At 40.0% G+C, this 27,319-nt stretch overlaps 2 protein-coding genes across 2 annotated transcripts; one reads left to right on the forward strand and one right to left on the reverse strand.

Annotated features, from left to right (window-relative positions):
• Positions 1 to 2,259: 2,259 nt before the first annotated feature.
• Positions 2,260 to 15,632, forward strand: LOC139734316 (S-adenosylmethionine-dependent methyltransferase Rv2258c-like). The gene is made up of 5 exons (XM_071645109.1): positions 2,260 to 2,442; positions 10,428 to 10,645; positions 11,858 to 12,069; positions 13,337 to 13,459; positions 14,717 to 15,632. Exons 2-5 carry the CDS (start codon positions 10,455 to 10,457, stop codon positions 15,289 to 15,291), a joined length of 1,101 nt encoding a protein of 366 aa, XP_071501210.1. The 5' UTR covers positions 2,260 to 2,442; positions 10,428 to 10,454; the 3' UTR covers positions 15,292 to 15,632.
• Positions 15,633 to 25,068: 9,436 nt separating this feature from the next.
• Positions 25,069 to 26,286, reverse strand: LOC139734368 (uncharacterized). The gene has a single exon (XM_071645160.1). It carries the CDS (start codon positions 26,284 to 26,286, stop codon positions 25,069 to 25,071), a length of 1,218 nt encoding a protein of 405 aa, XP_071501261.1.
• Positions 26,287 to 27,319: the final 1,033 nt, after the last annotated feature.

Raw genomic sequence — 27,319 nt, forward strand, 5'->3', positions numbered from 1 at the left:
CAGTTTCAAAATGTAGTTTTTGCCTATTTGTTTATATGGCATGGATGCGGGGATGCTATCACAAATACTTATTGTTGGCCATGCTTTTCACAATAATATTATCATACGGATATTTTTTTTTTTTTTTTTTTGCTCGTGTCACATGTTTTTGTCTTGTGTGGAATGGAGGTATACCAACTTCGACAAAAGGAAGGATTTAAAATACAAAAAATTGTCAAAATTTCTTACAATCGAATCGAAAACTTGTCATCTCACTAAGCAGCAAAAATGTGTGCAAACGAAGTGGTTTCGTCGGGGCGGTTTGTAACATTCGTAAATAGTTGCAATCAAGTTCGCAAACAGTTTTCGTTGTCGTTAACATTTTTTTTTTCAAGTGTTCAAATTAAATTACTTTGCAACTGTTACAAACCCCGGAGAAACCCAGAATATCCTACGTTCACAAAATTCCCGCGCAGTGAGATAATCGGGGTATTCAATGAACATCATCATTTTATTACGCCCAGACTGACAAATATGTACATATTCACCTCTTAACTGAGAAAACGCGTGTAACTTGTTCTCACCATTTGATTCAAAGAATATTATTAAGTAGCACTGCACTCTGTTTTTTTTTTTTGGGGGGGGGGGGAGGATAACAAACTTATTTCATATAGGCAACTTGACAATCGTATATAGTTCGTTCCTAGATAAAGGTTATTACACAGGTGACCTATATGTAAAAAATTTGTATAAGATTATGATATTGTTGACGTGAAATCTATGAATATACAATCATCCTCAAGTATCAACTTGAAGACGATCGTTATATGCCGCAGTTTCCCCTTCAAGTATCATGTCGAAATATTGTAGGATTCAAGAATGTAACCTGTGATCATTAGACTTTTCAGACCAAAATAATTCATTCGGCTAACCTATTGAGAAGTTTGCCTGTTTACTTCATTTTGGAAGATAGCAACCCGAAAAAGTTAAATACGATGATCAACGTTTTATCTCTTTGAAGTATAGTTGCATAGAGAATACCAAAGGGGGTTTGTTTGCAGATCAGAAAAATAAGGTCCTATATCGATGATCAAACTCTGCTGGAAGAAAAATAACAACAACAACAGCGACAACAACAACAACAACAACAACAACAACAACAATAGTGTGTTCACAATGTCTTCACATGGTCCGCATCAATAGCAGTGATCAATGGTTCAACATTATAAACAATTAATGACACAAAATTCATATTTTCTTGCACAAAACATCTTTCAATAACATCAAAGAATATATTGTTATGTATATTGTATTGGCACTTCATGGAAGATTGAAATAAAGGGAAGTTCAACAAAATCGATTCAATTTTGAACCGATCATACACCCTATTAAGAATCTGGGTAATTGGTGGTGCACGGTCTTAAATCTATAGTCCAATTTAAACTCCGTAACAACATCTGGATTACAATGTATAACGTGTACATGAATCGAAAAAAGAAAATACATACGTATAACGTCATTTACGAATTAAATGAATATTGTTCTAACAAAAAAAAAAAAAAGCAATTTAAAATTCACCCCCCCCCCCCAAAAAAAAAAAAAATATATATATATATATATATATATACGAACATGACAAAATGACTGTCATTTTAAGCGGTTGCTTGACTTCTTTTGGAGCTTGTGTAATTTGGACCAGGTTGTAGTTTACATTCTGTTATCATTGTTTGCTTTCTCACGTACCAAAGTCCACCAAACTTTCAGTCGATATACAAGGGCCTGCATAATAAATATCAACGATCGATAGGGCTTGAGTCTGGTATTTTAACCTTCTAAACTTATGGCCAGCAGTACAACAACTGTACTTTGTCTTTTGTACTTTGTGAAGACAATTATTATTCCGAAGCATCATTGGTGGTACACAAATCTCATTGATGAAGAATACTACTTACAAGAGTGTCGCATGCTATGGGGTTCGCCCGTGCATCCTTGACCTCGGACGAGGGAAGTGCAAGGGAGCAGTATATCTTCCTACTCTAACCATTTCCATATGGCATAAAATCTAGGCACTCACTTAGTCCCATCGGCCTCGCCTTGTTGAACTGTTCACACCTAATTTTTGTCCGAGACGGGATACGAAAATCAAAACAGCTCCCTCTTTCGTGTGCGAATATTCGTTGTGATGTCATATAGTTATTGGAAGAACGACGAGATAAGACTGGAAACCAGGCCAGGTAGACAGCAAGGTATTTTCAACGACGATTCAAGAAAGGGCCATGATAGCAGGAAGATGTGCAGCTGTGCTGTGTGTTTGACCACCTGGTTTGACCACCTCCCTGCTGTTATGCGATGCAGAGCAGACTCCCGATAGTTCCCGCTTGCAGAATTTGCAGTCTCCTGCTCTCACGTGCACCTTCCGACAGATCCAAGGCATAGTTCCAATAATTCCGCTGCAGAACAAAGGTGAGAGGTAAGCTTCGAGCCCTCGACTTGTATTTGCCCTTCTACTACTCGTTCTGATAAAACATATCATTAAATGCAAGGTAGTTCTTTTCGCTGAGACGATTGTGAGCCTCCACGACAAAACTGCGTTGAATGAATCGCATTTCATTATTTTGACAAGTTGCTATCGCCGTCGCGTCGGCCGCAACAGCTCGCGGCGCGGCGAACAGTACATTATGCTTTTATCACATGTGGTGCTTGATCATTTTTACGCTAAGGTTGGTCCCTGGGAGCAGAGAGGTAGCTTGAAGCGTTGATCGGGAGGTGAGACTCACTCCTGACGACAATTTAAATACACACAAAAAAATTGTATACCGTGGAGCTAATGTGTGTATATAGTGCTTTTTTTTTTCAAACGCAAAGGAAGGGGGCCCTACAGTATAGAGATATTAGCATTAAGCTAACCAAGTTTTTACATCCAAAGTGTCTCTTTCATGAAAAGCCTCGAAATTGTGAGATTTTGTAACTTTCTTACGAACGATGCCGAAAATTTATTTTGTCCACCTGACACAACTGATACATTGTATAAATAACGGGAATGTATAAACGATACGCCATACACCCTGTTCCTTTGATCCCCTTTTCTCTCAATCTGTCTCCTGTTTTTTTTTTTTTTTTTTGGTATAGTTTAGCTGTTAATTTGACTTTTATTTCCAGAGAGAAAGCATCGTGGCGTTTTATTGAACACTGGGACTGTCGCCACACGAAGCGAGAGATATCGATTATCATTAATAGTTCAAGTTCAAGTTTAAGTTCGAATTTTTCGTTTTTCCACTATAAAGTAATATAAACATAAATCTCACTTTCTTGAGTGACAGAAATGATGCATGTTAATTTGCACAAAGAAAACAACAATAATAGGAAAAACTAACAGTATCAATACATTGCAATTGTTGCCGAGGTATAACGAAAGTGAAAGAATTGTCAATATGCACTGTGTGAAAAAACGGAGACACTCACTAAAAAGACAATTAATGCTTGTAGATTGTGGGCCCCTCTTGTATTAAAAACTCGATGCAAAATTTGACTGAATATAGCAACAAAGCAGCACGAAAAGTTTGGCATAAAAAGTTTAGCAGCCCACTAAGAAACAGTGGCATAGGGCCTTACCATGCATGGAGATACTGTTTGCAGTCTCTCCGTCACCACGAGTCATGGATAGCCCAATGAACTTTGCGAAAAAAAAAGTGAACAGAGAGAAACACATAAAAATTAATGTAAACATGTTTGGACGGCAATGACACATTGATGATGGAATAATTAGTCTGTATAGTCTTATTGTCCGATGTCCAATCAAAATTAATGATGATATCAATATCCCCTCAGCCCCACCATTATACTAAATTTCTAATTTCTCCAAGTGGCGAATTTCAAGACTACACCAATTTGTAGATAGTAAAATTCATGTGCAGTATACTTGATCTGTCCCATAGATTTATAATTATCTTTTCTTCCCGGCGTAGTAAATATCCACCGTTACTACTTTTCCCATACTGTGTCGCACTTCGCTATAAATGCATGCAGGCTATCGCTATTCGTTTAACCTGTCTTTTTCCTACATGTATTTGATTTGAATCAAAGTAATTATCAAATCAATGTTTCATTCTTTTCACTTTTCTCCGCGTGTGTATATATGCGTGTGTAATACATGTGAGTGCCCGCGCTGATTATGGCAGTGGTGCGAGTATGTGTGCATGTCATATACATAATAGGCATCCTGTATTGTAGTATGTTCCATGTGCCTCATAGTACGTATACAAAGGGCAAAGTTTTTATTTGAACTGTGCAGTGCAAAGGCACGCTTTAATACATTTTGTTCATTCATGGCATTCTCAACATCGCTATGCGTGGCCGCATGACAATCTTGAATACGGGTGTCATATATAAAGTTTATAATAATTTGTCTAATGTATTTCTCTTCAGATTACTTGAAGACACCCACAAAAACATTCTGATCAAGATTCAGTAAATGACGTACTCGGTCAATCATTACTGAAGTATACTGATTTACGATTAACAAAGGCACCTTCCCCTTAGACTGATGAAAACTTTCACGCTTCCATGTTGTTATGATTAACAAAGGACATTACAAGAAAACGTGCAAGTTGCATGTTCAATAGATATAGGCACTGCTAGGGGAAGGTGCATTCCTGTTCATTTTTTCAGTCATAATTATATATCTTTAGGTACTTTGCCAGTAGACAGAGCAGAGTATGATGTCGTCGACAGAATGTTGGTCTGGAAGGTTTTCTGTGTATCCAAGTATTAGAAAAAAATATCGTAGAATTATAATGGCATGTAATATTGAGATATTTTTTGGGGGGTCACATCATGAGTAATGATCAGGGTACTATGAGTCAATACAAATCAATGGGCATTTGCATTACATTATAATTTAGTTCTAAAAACATTCTTCCAAACGCAGTCTGTTCAGTGTTAGGTTGGTACTTCCCTTCCCCTTTCGAACAGCGGATATCTCCAAATCTTTCTCTATTTTTAGTAGAGCACCTTGACTGTATCACCCGCTGGCAGGAACTGTTAAGGAAGTAGCGTTCTGTCTTTTATATACCATTATTCCTTTTTTACTTAAAAAAATTCGACACACAGTTCCAAAGGTAATTTTTAAGAAATTGAAATAATGATGAATTTATATCAAACCCACCGAAGATACAACAAGCGTATATCTAGGTACAGTATAGACTATGGGTTATCCCAAGTGTCTTGCTTGTCTGTCTAATCAACAGCGACAACATAGTTAATTGATTCTAAAGATCTATGTTAATGGAGAACGAATTGAAGAATGGTACTTTGGCAGCCCATTGTTCTGTTGCTGAAGACAGAGACAAACATTGTAAACACATAGATAGCGATACATTGTACATACTAGATGTAGGAACGGTTACATCAAGGAGGTGGAAGGCCAAGTCCCCTGTTACATTGTGCCCAATGTTGAGGCAGCGTACAATATGACCATGGAGCTACTAATATTCTCTGTTAGTTAGCTCCATGGTATGACCATTATGCATCTTTTGACAGAGGCTCCATTTGCAGCCATGTCCTTTTTTTTCCCCTCGGTATTCATTATTGATATGCATTCTACCTGAATGTGTTAATTGTTTACAAAACAAATACTATACGAAACGTGACACTTCATGACATTGTATCAAAGAGTGCTATCATCAAAATGAAGATATTTAAAAAAAAATGAAACTGCCACCCTGCCCCGCCCAACTTTAGGTATAGGCCTAGTTATTATTCAAATGCTTTTAGATCATTTTCCAATTAACGATAATGTGTGATTGCGTCGATACTAATAAGGATATGAATGAAACATTCCTATATATACTCAATCGATATGCATTACGCACATTGAATAAGAATCAATGGTATGAAACAAACAATAATCTTTCCCTATATTAATTCCCTTTATGTATAATTGCTTTTTTTTTTACCCACTATAATAATTGGCCCTCCTCCCGAACCCCCGTGCACCCCTTTTTCCTCCATCCGTTTACCTCCTACAATATTACTCCTTTGAACTATAATAGTCTGGTCCTATTCTTGTTCCTCAACCACAAACACACACTCCACACACCCGCGAACATACCACAAAACACCACCCTTACACAACAAACCTGTACACACACACATTTTTTGGTTTTATGATATTCTTTATTTGAATTTCATCGATTATAAGGTCCATGTTTACGATGTAATTAATATGAACAAAATTAAGGAGCTTTATTCTTCTCCCTATTATTCTTTTAACAATAACATACACACACACGCACGCACACACAAACATACACACTAGCACCTTCGTTTGAATGAAAGAAACAGAGTTCTGAAGAGAATTAAGATTTTTCCTGCTTTTGTGAGCACTTTCAAAACGTGTGATTTCTGTATTTTATGTACCGCACACACTACCACGCGTCGCTCTGATTTTTTTTTCCAGCTTTTCAGGTCAGTAGTTCTATCATTGCCCTGGGAATGTCCATTGTCTGGTATGGAAGTATAAAAATCTCTACTTCCCTAGTCTGCACTAGGAAAATTGGCCTTGTTTGCAGCCAGAATGAAAGGCCACAAATACGTCGTCACAACAACTATAGTATAACAGCATTTCGTTATAAATAGCTGCGTGGAAGTAGAAATCGGTACTTGCGCTTTTTTTATTTGGGCCGCGATTGTCCAACTGTTCTGTACGCAGTTACAACTCCATGTACAATATTGTATTAGGCCTGTATTTCTCTTCAACCCGTGTTCATGAACACACTTTCGGGAGTTTTTTGTTTTGCTCCGTGCAAGACAGTCAATGTACACTAGTTACGTAATAGCTCTTTGTTATGTGTCCTTAATATACGAGCACTCTTTTTGTATGGAGATGACAACGAGGCAAGATGACAGCAATGTTCTACGAGGACACTCCCACTGTGACTCGCCACAGCTATCATAGCGACAGTATAGATTGATCGAGACATTATTTTTGCAGCTTTAACAGAGCAGCCCAGAAGACTGCGCGAGACAAAATAATTACAGCGCCAGGTGTAATTACATGCTAAATGTATCGTGTACGAAACTGTATCCTTCCCACTTGTTAAATCGACTATAGTCTATAGATTTTCTCCTCTCTCCCTCTCCTTCCACTGTGTCCTCTCTCTATATATAATGAATACTAAGTAATATGAATATGAATAGACTATACAAACACACACACACACACATACATATAGATATGTTTTATATACATGTATATATATATGTATGTATATATATATATATATATATATATATATATATATATATATACATAGTCGAGACAATGATTTCCCGCCACAAGACAGCCACAAGACACCCAAGTAACTCACACGTCTGCTTAGCAGATAATATGAGGAAGCCAAGGTCAAAAGCTTCGTAACAGCCGGCTTCATGCGACATCTATTGTTTTTGTCATCATTACATTGTCTCGACTATCTTCCTAAGATGACAGAGGCGTACGGTACGAGTATCAGCATCATCGCACAATATATATAGGCATATATATATATATATATATATATATATTTAAAGGCCCATACGTTATGTATGTATATAATTAGGGCCTATATATTATAACATAACTCAAGGTCATGCATGCTGTCAACACCAAGGCAGGTACTTTATAGGCAAGCTCGTCTATAGTACGTTCTTGTCAATACCAGCAGTTTATTTTTGACACACAAATTATCGGGCTCCTCGCCCTTCATCAGGCTGGGGGTGTTTCATAAAGCTGTTCGTAACGTTACGAACGACTTGCGAGCGACTGGTGATCAGTTCTTGTGCTGAATTATTGAAATTCTAATGTAAGTATAGCACTCCTATAGCTTTTTGGTTTCTCCTGAATAATAATTATATATATATATATATATAATATATATATATATATGTATATATATATATATATATATATATATATATATTTCTTAGCTCTGTGAGACATTTTTATTACGTCCGGAGAGGAAGGAGGTTATCATTTCACTGGCGTCTGTGTTGTTTGTTTGTGTAAATAACTCAAAAAGTTGTGGACGGATTTGCATGAAAAGTTGATAATGACAAGAGGAACAGAATTACATATTTTGGTAGTAATTCGGGAATATTTATGGAATTTTGAAGGATTACAAAAATATTTATTGATGTTATTATAATTGTCATTATCATTTATTTTGTATTTATTTATTTCTTATTAATGTATTTATTTATTTGATTATTTATTTATTTATTTATTTGTTTTACAGATGCGGTCAATAAACTTGGGAGTTCAAGCTGCGCGTATTTGAGGTTTGCATAAGTTTATACTCTATAAGAAAGCGCATGCTCTGCTCGGGCGAGACGGCGCGCAGCTGCAGTGCTGGGAAGATGACGACGAAACGAAAAGGTTTCTATGTATGTACTAGTGTTGGGAAAATGGACGATTTTCAGCATGTATGGATGGAAATTAATTGCTTGGCGGAGGTCTCCGCTCTCGGAGTGCTTCTCTTGTTATAGACATTATAGGTTCGTTGTACAGTATGTATTTTATATCATAATCTATCTCTAACTCTCTCTCTATCTCTTTATATGTATGTATTAATTTATTTGTATATTCATATATACATACATACACTGGACAGCAAAAGAAAGTACCCACTTCTGTCAAAGGCTGCACACAAAAATTCACCACCTAAAAATAAACATTTTTTTTACATGTATGCTGCAATATCCATTAGTAATCACACACCCAATAGCAAGTGATTATCTTTATTACAAAGAAAAAATGACTTGCACAGCATCTTGGTCATTGAATCAAAAGTCACAAAATGTAACAGAATGAGCCTTACAAGCCTTACAAGACGTGTAATTTACCTGATGGAAGCTTGCTTAGACCAGAGGAAAGTAACGTCCAGTCTGAAGAGCTAACCGATTTTATTCTGAGAATTAGCATAATCAATGTTCAAATTTGTATATCCATTGGGACAGTTATATCCGTCGAGAAAATAGTTTGTTGAGAATTGAAATGTGCTCAATGCTGTAAAGCAGAGCATATTAGGCGTACCTGTGTTTTGGCACAGAAACACACCACTTTGTCAGTCTGCCTGAAGATCGCGACAGCGTGAAACCGCCGGTAGCAGATAAGGCACCAAAACACAGGTATATATATATATATATATATATATATATATATATATATAGATATATATATATAACAATGATTTGGTAAGTGTTTGTGTGTGTGCCTAATTCATGGATAATTATGAAAATATTATACAAGGTAACGAGTAGATATAGAGACATGAATGAAAGCATCCATACATTATCCTGATATGACGGTATTCTGATAATGAGTATGTATGTAGGCCTTGAAAACGCTGAAAGTGCAGACAAGTTTAAAGCATTGCTTACCCTCCGGTAACTAACCTATTTAAGGAAACATAATATGTTTGTGAAAGGTATGAATTTTTTTTTTAGTTTTTGTGTTGTAATGACTGGATAAGGAGACTTACTTCAGTTTACTAACTAGTATGACATCATGTGAGTCCTGACAACAATATAAAGAAAAGAAATTCAACATATTTTCGCTTTTTTTAGCTAAATGAAAGAGCACTTGACTAACCCTTTCCAGAAAGCAGGAGGAATGATATTACCCTCAACCTTTGTCGAGAAAATGATTTTCTGTGTGTGTGCGTGTGTGTGTGTGTGGAATTCTTCTTTAATTTTCTTTGTATTGTTGTCCACATATTACTTCATAAACTCTAGTAGTCTCCTTATCCAGCCATTACAACACCAAACCTTTACAAATTCACTAACTTTTGCACCGATCTTCCTCTTAAACTTTCACTGATGTGTTCTACTAATGTTGCTGATATCACTCAATCCACATTGCTCCTTTGAAGGGATGGTACATAGATATTCTTTGAGATGGGGTATTCAGCTGATTTTAATTCTGCGAGATAAATACTTATGGAATAATTTGAACACGTACATTTCGAAATCGGTCTTGAAATGGCTGAGATCGTGGAGATATCAAAACAAACAAACAAACAAACAAACAAACAAACAAACAAACAAGTTACACAAAGTGGTTCCAAAAAAACATGGTCGAACTTTTTATGAAAGACCTGTTTGTTTCTTGATATTTAAGTCATTTTAAAACAGACTTTCATCAAATAAACTTGAATTTCTCCTAGAACTGTACGCTTGTTCATGTTTTGTCAGAGGTATCTCAATGTCTAAAAAAGTTGGAAATCTGAAGCCTCATCTCAATCAAAACTATACTATCCTTTGTAGAGCTATGTATAAGCGTTATTTATAATTATTATTATGTGAGCGAATGCACTGCCCATGCGTGCTTGAATTTTCATCACGATAAGATAGTGTGATGGTGCATAATCATATACTATTTTTTTTTCATTCACGTGGGCTTGCGTTACTAGGCGCTCTGACCTACCAAGCAAAGGAAAATGTCTGGAAAGTACGCCAACGAAACTTTCGAGGAGTTCTGCGGCCGCTTGGGAGGTATTATCTCCGACGGTCACCTGTCTCTGTGCATAGCACTCGGCGTGAGGAGTGGTCTCTTCGACGTGTTGGTCAAACATCAGGGAAACCCCATGACTTCGGAAGAATTGGCCAAGGCCGCAGGCTTGAAAGAGAGGTAGGCCTATATCATACTGCGAAATGTCAGGGTTCTCACCTCCCTGGGGATTTCTGATTGACAAATTGCCCTATACATCGACGTAAATAAGCACTGAATTGATCAGTGTTTTAGTAGTAGCCATGATAAAAAGTCATGGGCGTACTATACTCAAGCCGGATTCGAACCTACGACCTCCTGATCACCGGACAGGCGTCATCTCCACTAGACCACCGAGCTTTCGCCCGACAGCAAGTGTTGGTTCAAATCCCTATAGCATGCAGCGGGTACTGCTTTGTTATTCAAATTCATGAAATTCTTCCGTCGAGATGTTTTCATTGCAACTGATTGACAAATTTCCCTACATCGACGTAAATAAGCACTGAATTGATCAGTGTTTTAGTAGTAGCCATGATAAAATAATCATGGGCGTACATACTCAAGCAGGATTCGAACCTACGACCTTCTGATCACCTCCTGGTCACCGGAGATCAGGAGGTCGTAGGTTCGAATCCTGCTCGCGTATGTACGCCCATGATTTTTTTTTTATCATGGCTACTACTAAAACACTGATCAATTCAGTGCTTATTTACGTCGATGTACATCGAATCCAAATCGTGAAGATGAAAATGTAGGAGACGAAAAGCAGAAGAAATTCTTTACAGACTGTGGATCGGCGGATATACCTCACTACCACAGTGCCTGCTTTTCTCAACGTTAAGATACGAAGGGATTCATTTGATTCGCTTCATGCTTCTGCTTTAGAATTGTTGAATTTATATTATCAAAGTTTCTGTTTGAATATTCCATTTTTGTTACGGTATCAGATTGACTTTGATGTCCCCCCCCCCCCCGGGGGGGGGGGGGAGTCTGGGTGTCGCTCACTGTTGGATACAAAAAAGCCATATAATAAAATCATCTTTCCAGGTCTTTGTTAAAATACGTTTCTGGTGTTACTTGGTGATACTGACCTGATTATGATTGTCTCTAACATATAAGACCCATTTTCATATCATTATCATAGTTCAAGAAATTATATGTCATTCACAATGACGTGATAATACAGGACACGCTATAATCCTTCCACGAGATATTGCACTATGGAAATCTGGCTCCTTTGTAGTAAACAAACTTTGAATTGTGCATAATACAGTGAGTCGAGGTGAAAAATCTAACTTTGTCGTTCCACAATCATCTTCCTTCCCTGGTCGTTGATGTCGTGATTCTGCTAAGGTACGTCCGCGAGTGGTTAGGCGCCATGACGTGTTCCCACATCGTCGATCTGGACGCGACGGGGCGACGTTACCACCTGCCGGCCCGTCGAGCCGGATGTTTCGAGGATGGGAACCCAGCTTACGGCACCACTCAGTTCTCCCTGAGCGTCCCGATCTTGAGCGAGGTCTTCAACAACATGTCTGAATCAATCAAGGCTGACGGCCCACGAGGTGAGATGGCTAATGGGACAGACAGACTGATATAGACAGACTTACTGACTGACAAGCAAACAGGCGGACTATACTGAAAGACAGACAGACAGACAGGCAGACGTGACATAGATTGATATACTGATTGACAGGCAAACTTCCGGAGTAGTGTTCAGACAGACTTGACAGACAGACTGATCGACAAACATACAGACTGACTGAGAGTCAGGCAGATAGGCAGACAGACAGACAGACAGACAGAAAGAAAGAAAGAAGGGTTTACCTGGGAAGTGTTTGAAATATAAACTTGCTGACAGAAGCAAACTTCAGATAGATTCATCGAAGACTGACTTAAGTAGGAACAGTTTGACAGACAGGCCACAACCTGCCATACTGTCATACATGATGGCGGTGAGTTTGATCAGTCGGTATACATAGCGCGTCTGCCTCACGATCCAAAAGGACCCCGGTTCTATTCCCGAGTCCCACTGAGCAGTGTTGTGTATAATTTGACTGTCCCCTCTAGTAAAATGCAAAACATTCTGTCCCTCTGATAGGACATAAAATGGAGCCCCTCCCCCACGCCTTGTGTGAGAGAGTCACAACTAATGCACATTATCATCGCAAAGAGCAGGGCGTTTGACCAGGTGGAGTGGTCCCGCCTTACATCCAACTGGACCCCATGGAAGACCAGCTATTGCACCTGAATATGGGCTATCCAGCCATCTTTTCAGATGGAAATGAAACACACACACACACACACACACACACAAACAAACAAGCAAACAAACATTCATTTTGACGGGCAAACCATGGAGTTAGTAGAAAGACACACGACGAGACTTGCACAGTGAGAGACTAAGGGGGTACATACCTCTTCGGAGAGACTAGCAAACTGATGCGCATAAAACACCCCATGACAGAGGGAAACAAACATTGTCTGCCAGACAAACTCATCGATGAAAGGACAAGAAGACAAAGTGAGTATAGAGCTGGTGAAAGATGAGGAAGATTTTTCTTCACGATGTCGATCACGATATCCTCCACCTTTGTCATTGTTTGTATAATAAGATACAATGAATTTGATGTTATGCACGTCATCGTTGCACGTGGAGTAAATTGTCTATTTCTTTTTATCGAGTACACTTGTTTGTAATTTTGATGCGAAAATTTTTCAATTTGACATAATAATTTCATTAACAAATACTGTATAACCTGTGATAACAAACTAAGACTAAAAACTGGAACTGATGTGTGTGTCCCTGCTCAAAACGCACGCTTGTGACAGGTTTGACGTTCGAAGCCTCCAAATCGTTCAACGAAGTCGACGAAAAATTTTCGGTGAAGTGGTACCAGGACTGCCTCTGCCAACAGTTCATCCCCTCCTACCCAGAGATCCAGGGGATGTTAGGTAAGGACAGCCTCATCATTTGATAAACTGTTCCATTATTTTCCATGTGTATGTATTATGTATTTTTTTAAAGGACAAGTTCACCTTCATAAACATAAGGATTGAGAAAATGCAACAATATTAGTAGAGCACATCAGTGAAAGTTTGAGGAAAATTGGACAATCGATGCAAAAGTTATGAATTTTTTAAATTTTTGTGTTGGAACCGCTGGATGAGGAGACTACTACAGCTTGTGAGTCATATGCGTACAACAGTATAAAGAAAATGTAAAAGAAAATTCAACATATTTTCACTTTTTTTCGCATAATAAAAGAGCACTTGACTTGCCTCTTTCTAAAGGCAGGGGGAATAATATTACCCATAACATTTGTCGGTAACGAGGCAGGGGAATGTGTACTTTTTTCAAAAGATGGAATTTCGTGAAATTCTCTTTATATTTTCCTTATATTGTTGTACGCATGTGACATCTAAGTTATTCATACACTGCAGTAGTCTTCTCATCCAGCGGGTACTGCACAAAAACTTCAAAAATTCATAACTTTTGAACGGATTGTTTGATTTTCCTCAAAATTTCAATGATGTGTTCTACTAATATTGCTACATTCTCTCAATCCTTATGTTTATGAAGGTGAACTTGTCCTTTAATGTCAAAAGCAGCTCCTGGCAATCCAGAAGCTTTACCCGAGACTTGTCGTATTATCCACTGCTCCATAATTTGCATTTCAAATACACGTATCAAAATGTGTTTTTACAGGAACATAATTATAGATAAAGGAAATAACACAGTACTACATTCAGAAAGAGAGGGAAAGAGAGAGCTATATATATATATATAGAGAGAGAGAGAGGGGGGGGGGGGGGGGGGCGAGAGACGGGTGTGGTGCAGACAGCCAGTACATGTATTATTTTCAACGCATCACTAAACCTTTACGATCGGGTTACTCAAATCAGTTTTCACCCAAACCTTTCTTTCCATCTCATGCTGCTGTGTCTACATTGACTAAGTCCTGTTTAATGACTTCGTTCGACTAACACTGTTCTTTACCCTTTTTAACTTTCTACTTACCTTTGGTAGTAAGTAGCAGAGTGGCAAATTTTATCCATAAAATTACGTAGAATGTGGCAATACAAATTATGATAGGTCTGTACGTGGTCGTGCCTCTGTGTATTTTTGTATCCATATACCGTGTATTCCAAAAAGCAATTTTGTATAGTTATATTGTTTTATAATGTGATTATGCTGTAAATGTCGTGCAGAACGCGGAATTCAAATGCTGGACTTGGGGTGCGGACGTGGGGTTGCGACTCGCACTCTGGCCAAGCAGTTCCCCAACAGTCACTTTACAGGGCTAGACATCCGAGAGGAAAACGTTAAGGAGGCCACTGAAGCTGCCGAGGCAATGGGACTGAAGAACGTGGAGTATGTGACGTGCGACGCCACCGGCATGTCGGCGGATTGGACCGACAAGTTCGACTACGTGTTCACTTTCAACGTCCTGCACGACACACCTCGCCCGGACACCATACTGGCCGACGTCCGGCGGGTGCTGAAGAAAGATGGCGGCCGACTGTCCGTCGTCGAGTTCGGCTCGCACTCCGAGCACGCCAAGAACATCGACAGCTACCCTTCCGCCGGCATGCTGTACACTGTCAGTCTGTTCCACTGCCTGCCCGTGTCGTACCAAGAGGAAGACAGCCTTGGGCTGGGCACGCTCTGGGGCAAGGACAAAGTGGTTGAGTTCCTGAAGCAGTGCGGCTTCGTCGTCAAGTCCGTCAGCGAAGTCCCCATGCTTCCCGAGGCTCACTTCCTGTGCGAAGTTGCCCAGAAGTAGTCAAAAGCCCTCACCGTTGATCATCAGACACACCTTCAACCGTCTTCGTCATCTGAAAGTTATTTGAGAAATCTAGATTTAAAAGAATAAATCTTTAAAAAACATTACATCGACTAATGGCAACAGACTTTTCCAATACAACGGCAATACAGTGATACAAGCATAATTCCCGCTCAGACTGTCATCATTAAAGCTAAAAAACAGTTCTCGGATGGGCTTGAAATTCATCTTCCACCATTTGGACTTTGCTTGCTATACATCGACATGGGCTAACAAGAAATTTACCCTTGCCGACGCAATTTGCCAGGATGATGAGCTGTTTTGGAGTATTTTGAGATTAAAAGTATAGAGTAATTTTGTTTGTAGTATTCGAATTTATTCAAGAAAAGCGCTCACTGTCCAGCGTTGTTTTTTTGTTTTTGTTTTAAAGATTATTTTATTTTCCATCAATGGAAATCACAATGTACAAACAAATTTATACTCTCTGCACCAGTTTCATAATCATTTTCATCAATGGAAACGAAATTTATACCAAAACTTAACATCAATTAATAAGCTTTAATACACTCTAATACATTTTTATTTTCACAATCCATGTAACATCTCTTTTTAAACCATTATTACACTTCTAATCCCTCATTCTCTTTTTAATTTCATTCCTTCATTACATTACAAATTTCATTAAATACATTATTAACCCCAAAATACTTTCTTTTCAACATTCATTCAATCCAACTTTAAGTATCAATATCGATTGATTGAAGTTTCATTCTAAAAAAAAACACACAAACAAACACAAACCACCCCGACCACCCCACCCCATTCCCCCTCCCCCTCCAAATCCCTATGATAGGTGCATGGTCCTTTAGGTAAAACTTTACGTGATGATCGATCGTGCCCCAGCAATCGTATTTCCATGCGATTGACTCCAACGCGAAAGATTGGAGAGTGTACTGCCGTTGTCAGAATTGTCAGTTATCGATATTCCATTATTTAAAAAAATAAATACTGAGCAACCACGATACACTATGCGCTGTAAATGTAATACTTCTGGCAAACCTTTTTGGCTAATATTTCGTACTTTGTATTTCGTCGTTACCCAACTGGAAACTGTGTTATACAGCGGTATTTCACACACTTCCATCCAACTGTGTACATTTCAGAGCAAATATCGACAGTTCGGTAGACGTAAATTATTTGATACCTATGTTTTCACTTTAGCCCTAAACAGGCCAGGCTTTTTGGCCTGTTCTGTGGCCAGGGGAGGATTGATTCAACCCCCCCCCCCCCTCCGAGATCTCGGCAGTCGATTGCGCAATCGCCCTGAAAATTGGCACACTCATTACTTGTTGCATAATCTACAAAATTATGAAACCAAAAATGGAATTTTTCATTTTTCTAATTTTATATTAATTCATATGCGTGAAATCCTAAATTTTGCTCCAATTCAGAAAATAAAGCAAATTGCAGACTAATTTTTAGTGACATTATTCCTTGTATAGCATTCCAAACAGGGTACTTGAAAAAATTCTGGTATCAAAATGAATTTCTTATGTATTCTATTGATTAATGAATTTCTTATGTATTCCTTTGTTTTTCGACTTTTTCCACATAATTTATTACAGAACCTATTAAGCATTCTTATGCAAAAATTAATTGATTTTAGCCATTGAAAGTGAAAATAATATCTTTTTGAATAAGATGAGAAAACTCTATTTGCATAGACTTTGTACACAAAATAACTATTTTGAGCCATTTTTTTTTTGTCTGACAAGCATGTATAAAAGGTCGTGCAGCATCGTAACGGGATGTTCGATTTTCGAGAAAATGGTGTCATAGGATGTGTGAGACTTGAAAGTAAAAAGTCAGCGAGCGGCGCGGTCAAAAAACATCGGGCGGGTTGATTCACCCCCCCCCCCCCCCCACGGCCCTTTTAGGGTTAAGAATACCAAATGCGTGCTTGTATTTTTCTTTTCCTAGTTTAGCTTCACCCATAATTTTATGATTAACAAAACAAAACAAAACTAAACAAAACAAAACTAAACAAAACAAAACAAAACAAGATATTTTAAAAACACCTAATCTCATGCCATAGAATGGTCTGAGACAACCAGTTATTTTCTTTTCGGTATGTTGTTTCTCATTTTCTACTCTTCAGTTGATACAGCCTGTACATCGGCGAGAATGTTACCTCGTGCTACTTATATTTCATGTCTTGTCTATTAATACGATCCGTCGTGTATAAACTGTTATCCAATTTCTTGATTAAATCAGTCGAACGCTTTCTTTGGAATGATAATTGTTTATCCGACGTGTGTGGGTTTTTTTTAATATATGAAGTGAAGAATGGAAAGATATGGAGCAAACGAAATGTCGTGAGAGATATTTAGATGAGTTCGAAATGATGATGATGATGATGACGATGATAAGGAGGAGAAGGAGAAGGAGGAGGAGGAGGAGGAGGAGGTGGAGGATTGTTGTTGAGTTGGTTTACACCAGCCTCACCCCATCTTATGCCAGTTTTATAAGCCATTCGCCAACTCAACTATACGATTGTCACCATCATCTTGATTTCAATACACACTCAAATAATGCTGGGTGTGTGTTCGTGGTGGACAACCATACACCGAGATTTAGGGAGGGTGTGGATATCTTTGATAAACCAGGGCACCTCCCTGGTTAAACTGTGATAGGCCTGGCCTAACCCACAGAGGGGCGTGAAAGATTTCGTATGAAAGATATAGCAACTCTGGATAATAGAATAATCCAGACAATTTTTATGCACATCTGATATTCATAAAAGCCGTCGAAACGTCTATCTCTTCAAATAGTTGAGTCGGAAAAAAAAAACCCACACCGCAGCCAAAGTATACTATTATATTAGTAATTTTGAAATAAGGTTATTATTTTTATTATTATTATTATTATTATTGTTATTATTATTATGATAATGATGAGGATGATGATGATTATTATTATTATCATTGTTATTATTATTATTATTATTATTATTATCATTATTATTATCATCAACTTCATCATCAGTATTATTTGTCAGTTACGATGCACGATTACACAATCATCATTGTCCCAACATCTGATTAAGATACACATAACCGAGTGGCTTCAGTGATGATAAATGGGATACAAAAAGACCATCGTTATTAGCCAATGTGTGATGTCTAGGAGGTCCATGGATAAACTTGCTCCTTACACTACCCAATGCAATATTTGTTGTGTGTGTGTGTGTGTGTGTGTGTGTGTGTGCGTGCGGGGGGGGGGGCAACGTTATTTGATCGACAGCGTAGGTTTAGATTTGCGACGTGAACGTAGTCTGGGCTCCGTCTGTTACGGTCTTAAAGTGTAACCCGGTCTTAAAGTGTAACTCGATGCCTAGGCTTCTGAAAATGTGTCAGAGCGATGCGTAGGCAGCGGTCGAGCACACATTTCGTTGTGCCAATCTCCCATGGGAGAGAGGCTCAGGGCCAGCGGTCCTGTGGTACAGACTCATTTACGACCAACAAGGGTGTCTGCCTGCAAACTAGCGGTATATCATGATAAATAATACATTTGTCATAGTCAAGCACGTTCATTTCAATTCAATTCAATTGAATTCACTTGTTCTTCAACATGATATAAATGAAATCTTTAAAGAATACAAACTACTTAAAGGCAAAGGACCTTACCTTGTCACCAACGAAATAACAAAATTCATGTCAAACTATCACAGATTAATAACACGTACTGAAGAACGTAGGAGTTCACTAGAAAGCAATAGCTTGACATTTACTCCTCAGAGTATAACCTTTCTAAAGAAATAGATTATAGAGGGCAACTGGAGAGAGGAAAAGAAAGGAAACAAACTTCTTTCTTTTTTTTTGGACAAAGAACTAAGGAAAGAAAATAGTTATATACAACGCAGCACACCACATCTCGAGACATACGAGCACGGACAATATTAGGACAAGATGCCTGTACTTCAGAATAATTATTATAATAGGAAGGGGGATGCAGACATGAGTTATAGGTTTGATACATTAAAAGAAAAAGAACAAAATGAAGAAAAAAGAGCAAAATCAACGATAAATAGAACAATTACGATTTTTTCATAATGTATTTCTTATTTTGTTTGTAAGATTTAATTTTTCTTCAACATATTTTGCTATTATGAATCAAAATCATTTTCAGCGTTCAGCGAAATCTCAGAAAATATCAGATTACTATGTACATGATTTAAAGGAAAAAAAGAATGAATGTGCACAATAATTCTATTATCTTTTCTTTTTATTTTATCTCTGCTTTCTTTCTTGATGATTTCCTTATTTCTCATTTGCAAAGTTAGCCATGATTAATGGTGAACAAATAAGTATGTTTTCGAAGGTGTTTGTTGATACATTATACCAAACAGAAACAACTATAAATGATAATAATGAAAAGAACTGCTCACATAGGACCTGACGTGTAGGCCTACATATTGGTGTCTGCTCCACGTAATGTGCGGTTTATTGCACATGATTGTTCTCGAAAACACCCCATAAAATATCCTGCATACAGAAATGATCATCCCTATTGTGATTATTAAGTGTACAAACATTTTACAAGTCACTATGATAAGGAAAAGTTGCTTGGTGTATCAAATACTATTGTAGAGGTTTTAACATCTACACGTATCATATTGCTGCTTAAAGTCATACAAGACACTCGCACATCACGCGTTAACAACACATTGACACGAGACACTCACATATATCAAGTGATACATAGATTAGCTACCAAACCAAATTGTGAAAAGATGGCAATTTTCACTTCTTAAATTTAGGTTGCCAGTATGATGGTTTGCACATATACCTGTCATTCCACCCCCCCCCCCCTTTCAGTGCTATTTAATCCGTCATCTCCTCATCTGTCATCCACCTCTTCATCTATAACGCCTCTTAAGAAATAAGCGTACTTCATATAATGATGGAATCTTGTAAGTAAGGAAGAAAATTATAATATTTCTTTATTTATGACATGTTGAAATATAGGCATGCAAAATAAATGTACTTTTCTATTCTAAAACCATAGTAAATATAAAAGTTCTGATATAAATGAGTTGGAAAGCTATGACAATATATATTCGTGATTCTGCTGACAGTCGCTTATACACACTGCACAGTATACCAAATCTTTTCCGAGCAATACAATATTAAAATGTATCTTGACATGACGTGCATCATACATAAATAAGGTTGGTCACCTCAGAGTGACAATACATGAAATGTGTATGTACGTTATACAGTGTGCAATAATCTACTTTGATAGTTCAAGGGAAACATTGCACACACGTATGTTATGGAGCCCATTTCACAGTCCCCTCCTGAGCACTGTTTAATGGGAGGGGAGGATTGCCACACTATTCTTTTGAATTACACATCGACAGTATTGCGTCATATCGTTAATGCCATCACTGATAATGCCCTTTTCGACAATGCAATGCATATTATATATTTCTAAATCTGCCCTCAAAGGCTCTAATGTGTAAGATTCCATTATGATTACTCAAAAGCTGAGAAAATATCTTCAGCGAATATTTATTAAGACACTGAGAACAAAGAGCAAAAACTCAGTCTATTACAAATTCCGAATTTGCTTGTGTCTAATGGTAACAGTGAACATTTACATACAATATTTTTGCACACTGATGCACCAAATAAAAAAAAAGAATTATATGGATTAACAAATACTTGCTGATAAAAAGCTGAAATACCCGTGAAATCGTGAAATAAACGACTATAGAAATGGCAAGATTGAAACCTTGTCACACTCCCAATGACTCTCCAAAGTAGATATTTAACAAATGTTTAAACAGAAAACTTTTCATAGAGGATACTTTGGCAACTGAATGCAACTTATGCAACAAATGTTTAGATAGAGAACTTTTCATAGAGGATACTTTGGCAACTGAATGCAACTTACATTGTAAATATTGACGATCATAGAATATGTACAGATTATTAGTTTATTTAGATACCGTCACACACTACTACAACAAATACGATACTACAGCTTGGAATACCAGAATGCTGAATAGGTCAACTGGCAGTGGAATAGCTGGAATGTAATTAACATAATTAATGCATGTATACATCAGAAATGGCAAGATTGGGAGACTTGTTACAGTCCCAGTCAGAATGACTTCCAAGTCACAGAGGTTATTTGGCAACTGAAAACAACTCAAGTTGAACAATCATCGATATGATTATAGTCCTATGTACAATCCATTGCTTTTTATATCATCACACACTACTACAACAAGTACAAAAATGAGTCTGGAATGCTAACGCCGAGTAGGTTGGATTTGAAATACTGCAGCTGGAATGCCAGCATCACCACTGCCTCGACACACAAATGACTGTCCATCTTCTTGTCATTCGCCGAGCCTTTCTTCGCCATCATCATCTGATTTTCTGCCTGGACGTGGTTGACACTGACACTCAAATAGCGATGTATAAACAGGAACAAACACCACAATAGCAATACTCTGCAATTCATTTTCGAAACTTTCAAAGTGCAATTCTTATAGCAAGCGAGCGAAAGACGGAAAGAACTGGCTGATAACGTACTCAAAACCACGGATGGTGTGTGAGCAGACGACAGAAAGAACTGGCCTATAAACTTATCCCAAACCACAGGTGGCGCTCTATATGCGAGACACATTTTCAGAAGCCTAGGCACCGAGTTACACTTTAACACCGGGTTACACTTTAAGACCTTAACATCCGTCCCCTTTTCCTTGGTGCCAAGAGAGGGCGCAAACTTTCTGATTGCGATATTCGAGAGACTGCGCGCCCAACGAAATACATATTTTTTCTCGGGTATCGCAGTTCTCGGCGTATCGCAATCCTCGGGTGTCACGCCCTCATACGGCTTGACGTGTACACGATCACTGCTACGAGTAAAAAGAGTCCAGAAGCTAGACTACGTGAACGTTGCGTTGGTCCTTTCTCCCTGCATCTTGTTATAAGTAGCCTTGGATTAGGCCAGGGAGGTGACCTCCTGATTACTGAGTACGCGCATGGAGGTAGGCCCACCTCCTAAACAAAGTAACATAGCGCCCTCATGCTCAGTGTGTTAAGTAGCTCTCTGCGGCGTGAATTGAGCGGACTAAAAAATGACAAAAATGACGGGCCATTTAACCAAATAAAAGCCTAGAACCGACCGTGCACAGTCAGGCGATGCCAGGTCGATTTTTACAAGCAACTTTGCGTATTACAATCTCCGTGAGAGGTGAGTTCCACCATGTATGGAGACTTACAAATAGGTCCACGGTTACATTAAAGCGGTTACCATGGCACGCTTTTTTTAAATAGATACTTTATTTTCTGCAAATCAATAAATCAATCAACAATTCAATATACATAAGGCACATAATCATGAGCATGTGGGAAATATACAAAGTAAATTCAAAACAGAGTCGTTTGACTTGCATAAACAAAGATATGAAAGGAAAATGAAATGTTGGAGAGCATTACCATTCGAATAGGAATTCATGGTTTATTTGAGGAATATAGGTTTTGACATGGCTGAGATATCCCAAAACAACTTAAGTGTTCTTTATTGTAATGCGCTCATAATATACCAGAGCTACCAAGTCTCACGCATCGTGAGTGAGACTCAAGCATTTAGGGTCTGTCTCACGATCTCACGCACGACACCCATTTTTCTCACGCATTGGGAGCATAGCTTAAAGGATTAAAGTGAGAGTTGCAATTGAAGGCATATTTCCCTTTTGTCTTTCAAAATAAGTAAAAAATAGTCACTTAAGTATGCACCAGCTTGCACCAATAAGAGCCAAAGATTGAAAAAGCTCCCTACCGTGGGAGGGCGGACACCCCGCCCCCCTCCCAATCCCCTCCCCTCGCTCAGTCGCTTCGCTCCCTCGTTTATGCACATGCGCGCGCGCCGAGATGCTGAGTCATGAAAATCTCATTCATAAAAATTTTTTGAACTTGGCATCTATGAATATACGTGTAGTAATAGGGAGCTTTACATTTGCGACGTTTGAGACGATTGCGTTGGTCTTTCTCCTCTCTCCCTGCATCTTGTTACAAGTAGCCTTGGATTTATTCAGGCCTATTGAGTGCGCGAGAACGCCAGCCTATACAAAGTAACATGGCTACCTCATGCTCAGTGTCTCAAGTAGCTCTCTGCGGCGTGAATTGTGCGGACGCAAAAATGATGGGCCATGTAAACAAATAAAAGCCCAGAACCGACCGTGCACAATCAGGCGAGCTCAGTAGCGTGTATTGTGCAGAATTGTACCTTGCCCGAATCTTCTGTTATTAAGGCCGTGTCACATCTTTCCAGGTAAGCTACGCGGGCTTGTGGCGAGGAGGTAGCTTCCAGCACATAGAAGATTTTCCGCGGGCGAACAAGAATGTTTGCAATTTTCGCACTTGTTTCTTACCTTCTAGACGCGTGCTACTTAGCTTCTACTTGCGTGCATTCCGTGTGACCTGCGTGAGAGCTTTGAAACCGATCCATTTTCTGTTACGAGCGACTTATGGGTACTGAGAAGTACCTGCGTTGGAGTTGCCTGGGCGGTGCTGCCGGTGAGGGTCTCCTACTGGTGTTCTGCGTGTACCTCTGCGAGCGAACCCCCACGACTCACTCGGAACAAGTTTTGAGCATGCTCAAGGCCTTGTCATACCGTATCTGGGGAAGTTTTGCGGCTTGACTTGCGGGGAAAAAATTGCTACCCGGAGCTCTCCGCAGTTGATCCGCACCTCACAGTACCTAGCGCGTATCTCGCCTGTAGTTGCAACCGCAACCAAGTTTTGAGCATGACCAAAATTTTTCCGGGTGAACCGCGGGGATGCCCGGAGAAGTCCACGCAGACCGCCTGTAGGAGGCCCTTAGCGGCAACACTTCGCATGCAACTCCAACGCAGGTACTTCGCAGTCCCCATTATATGCAGCCAAGATAATAATATTCCGTGGGACTTTGCCATTCCTTCAGAGGAATCCCTTCACTGAGTTGTCAGCCCCCATGCGACTGGTACAAAGGTCACATAGTATGCTCGCACGTAGAATTTAAGTAGAAAACGTCCAGCAAGTAAGACACATGCATTGACTCGCCCAAATCCTTGTTCGCCCTCAGAAATTGCCGATATGCTGGAAAATCCCTACACACAACGAGCCTGCGTAGCTTGCCCGGAAAGGTGTGACAGGGCCTAAACATGGTTGCGGGTAAAAAAAAATTGCGTGCGCGCCTCCGCAGGTGACTACGGGTGAGATACATGTTAGGTACTGTGTGCGGCTCAATCCGGGGACCTCCGAGCAGAAAAAATTGTGACCGTGCACCTCAAAACGACATAAAGTAGCACACACTGAGTTTTCGTGAGGACTGAAAATAGTGGAATGGGTCAACCTAGCCGAACTTGATTTTTTTTTATATTTTCTGAAAGAGCGGGTCTTCTTTTACATTATGCTAAAATTTGGTGTCATAAAAGGGGCAGGAAAGTGTGTTTTTTAGCAGTTTATCTCGAACATTTTTGGTAGAATAGTGTGATTACGTCTTGTAACGTTGAACTGAATATGATGACGTCATCTAGATAGATAAGTACCTCACTCAGATTCATGTCTCCGAACACCGTGCTCATCAAGCGTTGAAAAGTGACCGGTGCGTTCATCAGACCGAACGGCATCCTCGTGTACTCAAACAATCCCATCGGCGTGGTAAACGCCGTCTTCTGCTGGTCTTCTTCAGCCATTTGCACCTGTAAGTAGCCCGCCGTCAAGTCGAGACTGGTGTAAAACTTGGCCTTGCCTGAGGGAAGACGTCACGGGTGGTGCGAGTATTACGCTTCCTGTAATCGACACATAGACGAATCTTCCCATCCTTCTTCCGCACAATGAAGATAGGGGACGCAAATGGGCTCTTACTTGGCTTGATGATGCCAGCAGACTGCAGCTCACTCAGGTGGTTCTTTACCTCTTTGAAATCTGATGGTGCAATTCGTCTATATGGCATTCGGAACGGTGTCAGGTCTATGAGGGGGATTTCGTGAACAATGGTGTCAGTACAGCCAAAGTCTTCCAGCCCCTGGGAGAATACATCTGCGTTCCTTCGTAGCAGCTCTTGTAGTGCATCCAATTCAGGTGGAGTTAACTCTTCCGTGGGCAAGTCCAGCTCCGGGGGCAGCGAACTGACATCTTGATGTAGAATGTTTGCAGCAGTGTGCGGGGAAGTTGAATCCTTGCTTTTGTTATTAGAAGCCTCTGCAGTCCACGGTGAGTCTAGCACTAGGCTGCCAACTTCTAGCTTCGCAATTGGCTGATGCTTACGCAGGGTCACTGGTTGTGTCAACCTGTTGGTAATTACCAATTTTAGGTCACCATCTTCAACAGGAGTGAAGGCAGATTCAACGCTTATTCCCTCTGACTCGCTGCATTCACCAACCAAGGCCATAAACGAGCGACTATGCGTGTGTCTGGGAGCTCTTGCCGTAATTTGTACGTGTTCATCGGGGTTGATGAGTAATGGCTTCCTGCTCTTGACTCTTGCGACTCCGACATCTCCCGACCGGTCAGCGAGATCCAAACCATCGCAATTTAGTGCCTGGAATGCGTTGAAGCAGGCAGACGACATGGACTTCACTCTCTCCATGAAGTCACGTCCATACTTTGAGTGCAGGCGATCCCGAGAAGCACGCAAAGCATCAGTCCCAAGCAAACACGATATGTGACCTCCCTTTCCGATCGCAGGGACTACCAAAGCTGGGACTGACTTCACCTCTATCCCCTCGATCTCGACATTGAACGAGATAAAGCCTCTATGAGGGAGTTCCTGCCCGTTCGCGCCCTCTATTCTGATCTCGGTCGGCTTAATGTCCTGCTTGCTGAGGAAGGGATGTCGTGCCACATAATCAGACGTGATGGTTGTGACTTGGGACCCAGTATCCAAAATCGCCTCACACTCCTGGCCATGACAATGCCTCACACTCCTGGCCATGACAATGATCTTTGTGTGATTGACTGGGCCCACGAGCTCCCCACCAGTTTCATTTCCTCTTGTCACCTGTGTCTCGTAGTCGGTTCTCTTCCTGTCAGGGTTGCATTGGTTAAATGAACCCACAGATTGCCCCTCATCTGCAGGTTGGGCTAGTTTAAAGGCTGCTGCTGCTGCTGTGGTCCTGCGATTTCTGTCGATTTGGACATGACCGTGCGAAGTGTCCCGGCTGTCCACACGTGTAGCACGCGTCCCTCTGCCGTGGTTGCCTGCCACCTCTCTCTCTTCTTCCCCCGTTGCCGCCTTGGGGGATCCACGGTTGCTGCAGTCGGCTCTCAAACTCTGCAAGCCTCCTCTGCTGGTCCTCCATGGCCTTGTGAAACAGATCCATCTGCTACTTCTGAGTAGAGGCCAGTTCCTGCATACTCTAGTCAGCTGTTCTATTATCTGCGTCTCCCTCGACGCCTCCTTCACATCCTGCCTGTACACTTGCGCAGATGCTAGACGCTCCTCAGACTTAGCTATTACATGCAATTCCCGCCGAACTTCTCGAAATGTCATTTCCCTCGGCCTCATTGGGGCTAGACGAACCCTGACCTTCTGGTCCATCAAGCCGAACATGAATTGCGCAGTAAGAATATGGTAAGCATAGCGTCCCGCACGGTCTTTTCAACCATGGCCGCTTGGTCCCCTTTATCTCGTTCGACCCTCAGCTTTGCTTCCAGTGCGACGGCGTACTCGGATGGAGTTTCGCTGGCCTGCTGAGTTCGGGCGTAGAAGCTTGCCATGGGTGACGTCGTCCAGTCACGGTCCCCATACTCGTCGAGAAGCTCTCGGAAAGCCAGGGCAGGCGTCATCTCCTCGTCACCACGGAGCTCCAAATTCAGGATGAGGTCCCGCGCTCTTCCCCCTGTATGCCTGACAATTTCATTGAACTGCATTTGTGGTGGCATTGGCCCCTTTACACTTCATATCACGCACCCAGTCCTCTACTTTGATTCCCCCTTACCTGTGAAGACATTGACACCCTTGACTT

The sequence above is a fragment of the Diadema antillarum genome, unplaced genomic scaffold (genome assembly GCF_040938485.1).
Source record: "Diadema antillarum isolate AM-2024a unplaced genomic scaffold, OU_Dant_1.0 seq00000523_RagTag, whole genome shotgun sequence".
NCBI classification, from domain to species: domain Eukaryota; kingdom Metazoa; phylum Echinodermata; class Echinoidea; order Diadematoida; family Diadematidae; genus Diadema; species Diadema antillarum.